Here is a 10,787-nt window from a genome sequence, read left to right as displayed (position 1 = left end):
GACCTTTCTTGTAGAGGACGACGAGATCTACAATTTCTGTATAAAAATTTTTCGCTAGCATCAATAGTTAACGAGTAATTTGCAAAAAACTGTTTTTTCGTTTTTCGTCAATAACTCGTTAAATATTAATGCTAGCGAAAACTTTTTATACAGAAATTGTAGATCTCGTCGTCCTCTACAAGAAAGGTCTAATGCAGTTTTCCCGTATGACCAACGGTTTAGGAGTTATTGAGGAAAAACGAAAATTTCGCAAAATCTGAAGGGGTACCCCTTGGATAAATCTCGGAAAAATCGAAAATTTTTTTTGGTTGTTTATTATTAGCAATGTTCTTCCGACGTGTGATTTCTTTTTAAAAAATGCGTTTCTAAAGTGCATAAACTTTTGGGATTGACTGTATAGCCAATACATCCTTAAAGAAAATTTATACGAGCTTCGATAATATTAGTTATTCATATGTTGATTTAGGAATTAAACGAACGTACTCAAATGGAAACGCTAACATTCCACGGGTAAGAAATTGGTTTGTTCTTATTGAAATTTGAATAGTTCATTCTCGCTCGCAATTATTTCCGATAGGCCAACGTAATACAACCCGTTGAACGATAATCGTATATCGAGTAGTTTAATAAGCAGCCTGCATATAATTATAGGCTGTATCGGTATTGCGTAATCATAAAGTTGATCATTATTTATCGGCGTTATGCTAACGATGATATCCTGATCGGCGGAGGCGATGACTCGCAATCTTTCCTTGGCGCCGGGCATCGGACGCGGGATAAATTCACCCGCACCTTTCGAGGCGCACGCAGGACACCGCTCTAAACAGGCTTGTCTACAGAAGTAGTTAGCACCTACTGTTCTCTGTGTACCAGTACTAGATACATCTAACGGGTTGGCCAACATTTATTCTGGCCTATTACGAGTTAATCTCGGAAGCACACATAGCGCACATTATCATTTAAATCGGTGCCGTTCCGCGGGCGCCCAATATTTGTTTGCTTAGGCTGTCGCGTCCAGACCCGCCCTCGCGCTTCCGCGACAGAATTCTTTATGTACTCGTGTGAAAGTGACTGTATGCTGATGAGGAAGCGACGAAAAAGTAGATGTAGCGTGTCCATTGTTCGCCCCGAGATGGTCCGATTAAAGGTATCCAGTATTAACTGCTTCTTGCTCCTCCAATTTGCCTCCTCGTGGCTCCAGCCGTTGGATTTTTATTCAGTTATTAAGAAACGTCTGTGAATGGAAAGGATACAAAGATCTTCTCACCGAGGATGAACGAAAGTTCATTCAACCTGCCGGGAACGGCGAAAGGACTTTTTTTTTCACTACGGGGAGAACCGTACAAAATCGGATTGCTTGATTTGTTCGTTTCGTATGCGCCATTGACTGGGGACTACCTTCGTCCGCGGGTGTCCGTCTCCCGTAGTGACAGTCAGGGAGTACGTCGAAAACTGATTGTGACTGTCACGATAGCGGACGAGTCTCCACCCTTCCGGGTCACGTCGTTCTTGGTGGTCCGGTTATGGTACAGGAATCTTTCTCTTTTCATTATTCATTTTTTTTCCTTCTTTCGCACCGCCTAACTGTCAGTCTATACGATGACCTTCCGTTGACAAATTGAATGGATCTACGCTCGGTCGACGTGGGAGCTATCGAATTGTAGAATACGAAGTTTTTACGCCAGAGAAATTAAATACAGGTAGTGGGAGTCAAAATTGAGTCCACACACTTTACTATATAATGATTTTCGTCATCTCACTGCTGGTTGGTAGAAAGAAATCGTTGCATTGCTTTGGTCATTTTTTATTTGCTTGTCGAAGGAAGCAAGGAACGTTGGTACACGTGTATGTACATTGTAGATTCGTTACAAAGTTTTGTGTCTGTTCCCGCGTCTCGTGGTCACGAGTGTCTGAACAAATGGTTGTCAGTAGATCGAAGAAGGCGTAGTTCTTACACGACATTAGCCGCAGATAAAGCCAGATACTGTCTCCAATCGTGAAACGCGCGGCAGGAGTGTGGGTATCTTCTTACTGATCGACCGGATGAAACCGGGGAATGACCGATCGACCGATGGCATTCCTTTCTGCTTGGAAGGCTGAACATGGATGAAGACGCGTAATTTGTTATCGGCACTGTAAAATGCATTCCGCGCTCGTATAAAGAAGACGGCGATAGGGACAGATAGATTGTTGCAAATGCTGAATATTCATATTGTTTTATCAAGATCATAGAGTGTCATGGGTGTCTATTACTGGAACTTTGATACATACTTCTCGAACGGAATACACATAAATTAACAAGCATCCGTTTCCGTTACCCGCAAATCCTGTTCCGTATTAATCACTTATGAAACATTTTACGTATTCGAATTTATAACTTCCATTTCGTTATATGTTTTGCCATATCGATGATTATACTGCCCGGAAGGATCGTGGGTGTTCGTCCGAAGCGAATGATATATGTCTCCCTGTTCGCATAGAGGGTTCTATGATGTGGTTCATCTTTTATATAATCCGTCATGAGGTCATTCGTACATTCCATAGTCGTTTCTTGCGAATGATACAAGAACGATATCGTCCGATGCGAATCTTTCTCCGTCGCGAGGATAATCTTTCGTTAAAAGGTGGTGTGTCGCGTCAGTGGCTGCGAGGGCCCTAAGCCCGTACTTTATGCTAGTCGACCGTACTGGTAAGCCGGGAGTGTACCTTATCAGGAATCTGAGTCGCGCAGTGAGCGGCTATTTGTATTCATAAGTCTGCGGGGGGCCGGCGCTCGCTCCCTGGGCCCAAAGGGACCTAGCTTCCACCGGGCTCGCGCTGCTACGCGGGACCGTTCCCCAGGGATATCCGACTGTCCGCGTCCGTGGTCGAAGAAAATGGAAGACAGATCAGAGAGAGAAGAGGGCCACGTCATTCAAGCGGGGCGCCCTCCTCGCGGACGCCTTACGAATGGAGCTGCCGAGCAGCAGAGATAGCGTTCAGAATTATTAGTTTACTATTACTTTAAATGTGCACGATTCGTATGGGGTCCGTACATAGCAAATATTTCTCTGTATACACCAATTAGAGGCGATCATGAAATCAGGAATCACTTTGAGGAACAAACGTGATCGAATCGCTCGAAATTCAAAAGTAGCAATTGTAGCCATCACTACCGAGGAGTGTGCGTGGAAGTACGTACGTGCATGTCCTTATTCTCCGCTATGTATGCCGCGTGTCGGAGAATGTGACCAGTCATCGAGTTATTTAATTTTTCGAGGCACCCCTGTTGCGCATGTTTGCTCAGCCCCGCTGTGAGCACAAATTACCTCGCGACCGAATCACCTCCGAGCGAAATATTCGGTACCCGTCCTCGTCTACTCCTCCCCATGTGGCCGCTGCCAATGGCAAACTGCCATTCATGTCAGTCACACTTCCTCCCAGTACATTCTCTTCTCTCTTCTCTGCTCTCTCATCTCGTTCAAAGAAACAATCGTACATTTTAACTGTTTTTGCTCATCGTCTTCAGCTTGAAATTCTCAAGTGGTTTCACGAAAATAATCGTTAAAGATTTAATTATGACGCCTTAAATCGTCGTCGAGTAAAGAATCGCGACTCCCAAATTGAATATTAAAGCGAAGAAGGAAACAGCTCGTTAGTCGATCGATCCACTGTTTTCTTAATCAGGGAGTTCGATGTACGAACCGCTTGGGGTTCGTTTGATACGATTGCGGGGGTGTCGCATCGGCTGACCCCCTTACGTCCGGAGACCAAAACCGACATGGCCGCGTCCTCTGAGCTGGTCTAGGCGCGTATATGTATATACGGTCAACCCACCTCGCTATCTATATGCTAATCCATTGAGATGGTACCCGCAGATTACACCTCGGAATTAGCCCAGAGACTGGGGTATCAGGGCCGCACAGACAACCCGGTCTGTACCTATACGTACCTTTATCCCACCTTATACACGTAACCTGTCCCGTCGAGCGAATGCCTCTCGCCCTGTACTCACAACCTCTTCTATAGGTATAGAGCTGTGCACCACACAAGCACAGGTGTGCACGCGTACCTGGTGGAACAGTGGCTTCGCGTTCGGCGTAGGACCACGGTGACTCGGCACTTCCAGTTCGTTAGCCCGTGTTAATAACGTTAAAGAGGATGCGATAAACTCGTTAAGAGAGAAAACTACCCGAAGGACGGTTAAGCCTGATCGCTGTCCGCTTACCTCGTCTCTTTCATTAGCGTTTTCGTTTAATACAGGAATTCATGAATGAATGCGTTCGATGATGTTGCTGTTTTAGATATCACTGTTTTTCTGTGTGTATTAATTCCCATTACGATCATAAATCACGATTATATTTATAGTTTATAATATTGGTTTTCGACGTCTCATCTTTTACTATCAGTCTTCTATTATTCTTATCTGTATATTCGATCCGATTTATTAAAGACGATTACTGGTTCGATATAAAATCTCGTCGGTTGTCATTATCCTCGGAAGACCCTCGAAACAGTGGCTTTGCCGAAAAGGGCAATCGAGCGACGACAGCATACGAATAGCTGGCGCGCTCGAGTACCGTGGTAAATTTATTAGTCGACGGGAATATGATCGCGCGACGCGTATTGCGGGACCGAGGTACACCGAGGAACACGATAGGTACGTACGAATATAATCCTGTCAACGGAGGCCGGTCGGTGGTTGGGGGAGCGCCATCGATGCTCTCTGTGTTCTCCATCCGGACCAAATTCGACGTGGCCAGCTCCGCGAAAATACGAGCTACCCGGTTATGAATTACCCCCGGTGCCGTCATGGCACCGGCCACAGCTAATAATCGTCTCTCCACGCTGAATTTCTCTCTCACCGCCGCGCTGCACCATCGTGTAATCGTTCGATGCTCGGCCTTGTCGAACGTGGCACGGTACCAGCCACTTCGTATTTCAATATGAAAAATTACCGAGGTTCAGAGACCAATTGCCTTATTCGATTTCGTAATGAGACTATCCGTTTGATTCGAACAAGACGTTTCGAAGAGAAAGTTGTGCAAAACTCTGTAGCTTTTATTTAGAACATTTCATTAATTCACGTGACTCGAATGTGAATCAAAATATTTCGACAGATAGCCTTTTAAGATTAGACAATTTTTTTAAATTTATCCATTGGGCTTAAGATTCCATTGATGGGAAATACTTTTACGACACGTACTAGCTGTCCGTTTGCCAGAATCCACGGGAACAGATCCGCAGGCAAACGAGACAGAGCTATAGCGTCGATTGTATATGGACGCACGGTGGATCGCATGGTTCATCCATTCCGCGTGTCTGATTCAAACAGCAGTCCGCACTTCGGCGCGATTTCGTCCGACTCCGGACTAAACCTTGGATTATGATCCCGGACGATAGCGGCCGATGGAAATGGCGTTTAGGTAGGTGGGTATCGGCTGGGTGCTAGGTGTGTAGGCATTATGGTGGTCGTTGGGAGGCGTCGCCGAACCGAACGCTGAATCACCCAGCGAGAGTTTTCCTGTCAGCGACAGTGCGGCCGCCGCCATCCGACGAAGGCCCGTGGAATTGCCTCGTACGGCCACGAAATGAATGCGCGAACGCCCATTAGGGGAATAAATCAGGCCAACGTTATCCGCAGCGTCGCATAATCGATCTCGCGCGCTAATCCGGGCCTAATCGTTCGTCCGCCGCCAGACCGCCGGAAAAGTTCCTCCTAACGACGCTCGTTAGAGGACATCGTCCGCCTCCGCGATGGAGGGCTTTCGGGATCAGGTAGCGCGGATGTCGGGATATCTGGGTGGATATCGCGTAACTGAGGATCTCTTGATGTAAGCTTTTGATGTAATTAAATTATAATACGGTAACTAGGATTCCTTTATTGAATCAAATTATTGGACGTTCCATTACATGGGATGAAATCTATAAGCTGTTTTATCCTCCCCGACCATGAGTAATCTTTTGGGATAGATTCCCACAAACGATCGGCATATTAATCGCTCGCGGTCGAACATTAACGGGCGCATTAGATAGATATCCGGGTTTAATTCGCGAAATCGATCCTCTTCCGCCCCACGGCTCTGATGCTCCGTTGGCTTTACCAGGCCGTCGTGTGGCAGGGATAAATTCGAGGGTGCGGCGAGTCGCGAAAATGTTTGGTTAGCATTCGGCTTATTGGCCGGCGAATGTTCGTGCTCTGTTAGGCATGTATGGATGGCCCCCAGGTTATAATAAAGCTAATTCTGCGGTGCTCTTGAGGCAGCTCGTGCCGCAACATGTTTTGCCTCTCCCTAAACCTCTCGCGCCACCGCCGCCCTTTCCCCTTCCGGCTCCTTTTGCCGTTTTACCGATATATCCAACCCTCCCCTGACTCTTCGCCTTCTCGACCCGAGTTAACTCTGTTTCTCTCTTCTCTGTCGTCTTCCACTCGTTGGAACAACCGAATATATTTATACGCCCCCTCGGAGGGGTAGCACACGTCCGTTTATTAAAACGTTTCCACCCCGAAGAGCAACCGCGTGCGTTCTTCCTCTTTCATTTCGTTCTCCTTTCCTCTTCCTCGGTCTCTGTTACTTTTTATTCTTTTCATTTGTCCCGGGGAAAGCAACGGAACAGCGAATGCGAGACCAGCACGTGCATCCCGAACCATTCGAACATCCCTGCGTTTCAAGTACGGCCACGTTTGCGAAATTAGCCGGAGGAGCGTATTTAATTTAATTAGAGAGCGGAGAGAAAATGTTTTGGAATCAACGTCGACGCCGCGGCGCGCCAGCGTACGGTTTGCGTTAACAACCTAGAGGATCGTCATGGAAATTTCTCATGGTCCCTTTTGTGTTCGTTTCTAGGAGCCATTACGCTCGTTGTTTCTTTCTCTGGTGATTCGTCCGTAGCGTTCATCTCTGTTTTCCCCCCTTTTCCCGGCTCTACGGGGTAAGATAATAGAGTTTGAACAAACCGTGGGAGCCGTGAAGGAGCCGAGAATCTTTGACATCGAATCTCGAGAGTCTGTGACAAGTTTTCGGCAGGAAAAGTTTTAAGTGCGTGTTCGGATCCTTGAAAAGTTCGGCTCCGCCCGGTGACACGGGCACGCGTGTGTAAGGAAGTACGTACGTATCTCCGATCGCGAAGTCAAATTGTTCCGCGTATTTGCCGCGAAGATACACATGCGTATGGAAAAGAATCGCGTACTCACTTATACATGCGTACGTCCGTCCAGCGAATTAAAAGTTCTTCGCGGTGGAATTTAAATTACATCCGCGACGCGGGAAGGGGGGAGTTCGCGTAATCGTAACGGTAATATAAATAACGACGACGTAAAAAATTAGCCTTGAGATAATATCTGAGGGGCGTTCTACGCTCAGCGTGAAGTCGTGATAGTCGACGAAATTCATGGAACGGGCTGTACACCACTGACAGGGCGCCGTGTTTCGATCGATTAAATGAACAGTCCAGACCGGGAGGGTTTAACGACGCCGCGCCGTTGCATTAATTAATTCTTGGTGATCTCAATTAAAATATTAATTACGGTGAAACAATGACCCGCTGACGGGTCCAGGCGCCGATCAGGATGGATCTGTCTTCTCCGTTCTCTCTTTTCCCCGTCCGTCGCCTTTGCCTACGTCTCGACCCCCTGGCTAAGATGAATCAGAGAAGCCATCGTTGCGATGCTATTACGATTACCGTCCGTCTATAAGCTTATCTGATAACTATCCCATTATGATCAAACAGACTCTCTCTTTCTCGCAGTATCAGCTTCTTCTTGTGGTTTGCTCGTCCGTTCACGGAGTTATCTCGGTCGACATAAGACATGCCATTTCCATACTTCTGAACCGGAGATACCGGAGGAAACAAGTGTTTCTGTACCCCACGGACGATCTCTTCGTCCCGATCAGTTGAAAAATCAACAAAACCTACCGGTGACAAGAATCTTAATGTTCACTGGTCAGTCTATCGTGCCATTTAGTGGTAAACTCAGAAATGGCAGTTCGATGTCGTAGACTTCCTGGGTCCCTTCTCTCACGTCGTTTTCGATCAATGAAATCGCTACCCGAACGCGTGTTATTCACTTCTTTTCTTTCGCTTATCGAGGGTTGATCGTTCGAATGAAGCAGCAACCGAATCTCGTTCGCGCCGATTATTGTTCAACAGGCCGGAGGCAATAACAACAGCTTATTGAAAATACGATTGTCGAATCACTGATCGATGATAACATGCGGGATACGTCCCTAATAAAGACTATCCCCATCGTGTATAGGTGTATATACGTGTGTGTGTGTGTGTGTGTGTGTGTGTGTCGATACATTTGCACAGGCAAGTTTGCCATGAGAGAGACAGAGGGAGAGAAGCCTGTAACACACGAAAGCTGGGAACGTAGCTGGCTGCACCACCTGACGCGACGGGAGATCAGTGGTTCTCAGTCGTCGGTGAGAAAGAAGGGGTAAAAATATAGCTGCGATACTCGCGGAGTTTGAGAGACCGGTTCGAACGAAATTTACATACCGTTCGAGAATGGTTGCTAGCGGTCAGGGATTACGAACGAGATTAAATTAACCGTGGAACGCGTGCGGTCTATATCGCGGCGAGTTCGGCTTTTTCTTAAATCCGCCGCGACGGACTGCGGCGATTGCTCTCTCGAATCACGATTTCACTTAAGGACACGCGAGGTGGTGTCGATCGATAGAGATATATCAGGGCCCCGGCTAATGATGACTCGGCCGAATTCGGTCCGTACACCCCCCCCGGTCCCACCTTGCCTCGTTGAAAGTAATTTACGAAGAGTCACGATTGATTCCGATACGAGTGTCGATGTGAGCACCTCAAACGGACGATGCAGCCGTGACGAGTGAAAATACAAACAGTTTAACAGGGATGAGTAGTCGTTTAGCGTTCTTGGGATCAGCCGCTCCTCACCGCATCCTCCTACTTCTCCTTCTCCTCTGACTCTTCCGATTGCTTCACGAATGTAGATGTGTTTTATGTCGTAAAAAGTATCGTACACTCGTGGAGTCACCCTTTGCGCGAGCAAGTCTGTTAGATTTACTCTTATTCAAGTAACTGACATTAGAATGCATTTTGCCGAAATAGTGTAAGCATGCTTTAGTATAGTAGCATATAATAGAGAAAGAGAGGGGAGTCTATCTAGCCAACAGTCAAAGTCCATCACTTGCCCTCGACCCAGTGGTGGTCGACAGGGGTTGCGTAAGTTGGTTCAACCTCCCGCAGTCTTGCGTCAGAGAATCAATTATTGGATCCGTATATCAATCTGATGATCGGAGTGCGTTTGTGGCGCTCGGCGTCCCGCTGTTTTTACGCATTTTCTTCTCCCTGCACTCTCCCTCGTGCGTTCGTAACTGCGCGCGAGGGCACCTCCCCAGCGAAGGAGAGGGATCAAACACAATGAGAGCGAGAGCACAGTTGGTTCCGCAGGACCATATAGAGCGATCGCTTGCGGGCGACCGGTTCTCGATTCTTTCACGGCCGATTCACGGGATCATCCCGTCGCGTCGCGCGTGACGTACCTCGCTAAGACTGATTTTTTATGCGGTTAATTGACTGATTTTCTTTTTTCTCTGCAGGGAGCAGACGAGGATGATAGTGCTTCCGTTGCCTCGGTAAGTTAGTCTCCTTTCATGGGTCGCGATCCAGTCCGCGGAACTATGGGAATGACCTGCCCGGAGAGACGATTCCCTTGGCTCGGTACGACGTGCGATGATGAACGCGCACGATCTCCCGATATCGAGGTCTTAATTAAAATTTCCCCTGTTGTAACCGAGAAGCGGATCTCTCTCCTGGAACGTCGGTCCCGTTGTTCCCGTGTCGGCCGTTATCGCGCACCGAGCCTGTTCGATATCGCGAATAACCCCTGTTAATTGAGGCAATTATTGCTTTGGGAAGCAGCAACTGGACGGGAAGTCACGTGAGTGGTTGGTCAGAGCGGCGCAGGGGGATTATCAGGCATTGGCGAAATTAGCCGCGGAAGAACCTCGACTCACTCGGCTCAAGGTAAGCAACTTCTGATTGCCATTTAACATTGTTATGATATTTCGTTACACTGAGCATCGATCTCTGTATGGTATAAATGAACCTATACACGTCGAACGACCTGTTTAAAAATTGCACATATCAGTTATAAATTCGCTGCACTTTTTCTTAAATGTAATTTGTACTTCGGGTTTCGTTGCGTGCGCGATTCGATTAAAAAATCGTGGATTCGCGGTTTGTCGAATCGTCGAGGGAAAGGAGCCACGCAATAGATCTCATTGAGTTACGGCCACGCCGCCTCCGGTGATAATGACAAAGGTGGCGGACCAGAGGTTCGGAAATATAATTACGGTGTGGCTTACCGTAGGCCTCCGGGATCAGGCCGTTATTACACGCACGGCGGAACTTAACACCTGCGGCGTTGTAAATTCGCCGTTTTCGCGCTCCGCCATTGACAGGTCAATAAATCTAAGAGCCCTCGTGGCAATCAGGCAGCCGGTGTATACCAAACCGCCAATATGTGGAGCGGATCACTAGTGTCCGATACCGGACGAGTTAAGGATTACCCACGTTATTCATATTCTTTACCGTATTTACCATAGCCAGCGAGGAGAAATTACTAAAATGTGGCAGCTTTTCTTCTTAAAACTCGTTTAAATTTCATTTTCTTTCTCAAAATATACGGAGCTCCTCCAAAAAAAAACAGAATCTGTGTCATTGCACGTGCGAGCTTTTAGGAACGGTTAATTAAGCCAAGACGACTATCTACGAAGTATGTTGCCGGGTAATCATAGCGCGGTCGTCTAATAAAAATTAATTCGCTG

The 10,787-nt window shown here is 47.2% G+C and overlaps 1 protein-coding gene across 6 annotated transcripts in view; it reads left to right on the top strand.

The window, feature by feature from the left end:
* Positions 1-10,787, top strand: part of sowah (ankyrin repeat domain family member sosondowah) — a 107,428-nt gene that overhangs the window by 7,422 nt on the left and 89,219 nt on the right. For all 6 annotated transcript variants that reach the window (XR_003389208.1, XM_018024970.2, XM_026813658.1 and 3 more), the window contains 2 exons: positions 9,558-9,593; positions 9,880-9,984. Coding sequence is in view for 5 of the 6 variants with exons in the window: in XM_018024970.2 (XP_017880459.2) it covers positions 9,558-9,593; positions 9,880-9,984 (141 nt within the window). In the remaining variant the exon portion in view is untranslated. The remainder of the gene's footprint in view (positions 1-9,557; positions 9,594-9,879; positions 9,985-10,787) is intronic.

The sequence above is a fragment of the Ceratina calcarata genome, unplaced genomic scaffold (assembly GCF_001652005.2).
Source record: "Ceratina calcarata isolate Rehan_Ccalc_2016 unplaced genomic scaffold, ASM165200v1 scaffold35, whole genome shotgun sequence".
Lineage (NCBI taxonomy): Eukaryota > Metazoa > Arthropoda > Insecta > Hymenoptera > Apidae > Ceratina > Ceratina calcarata.
The sequence above is the reverse complement of the archived record's forward strand: the minus strand, read 5'-3'. Positions and strand labels throughout refer to the sequence as shown.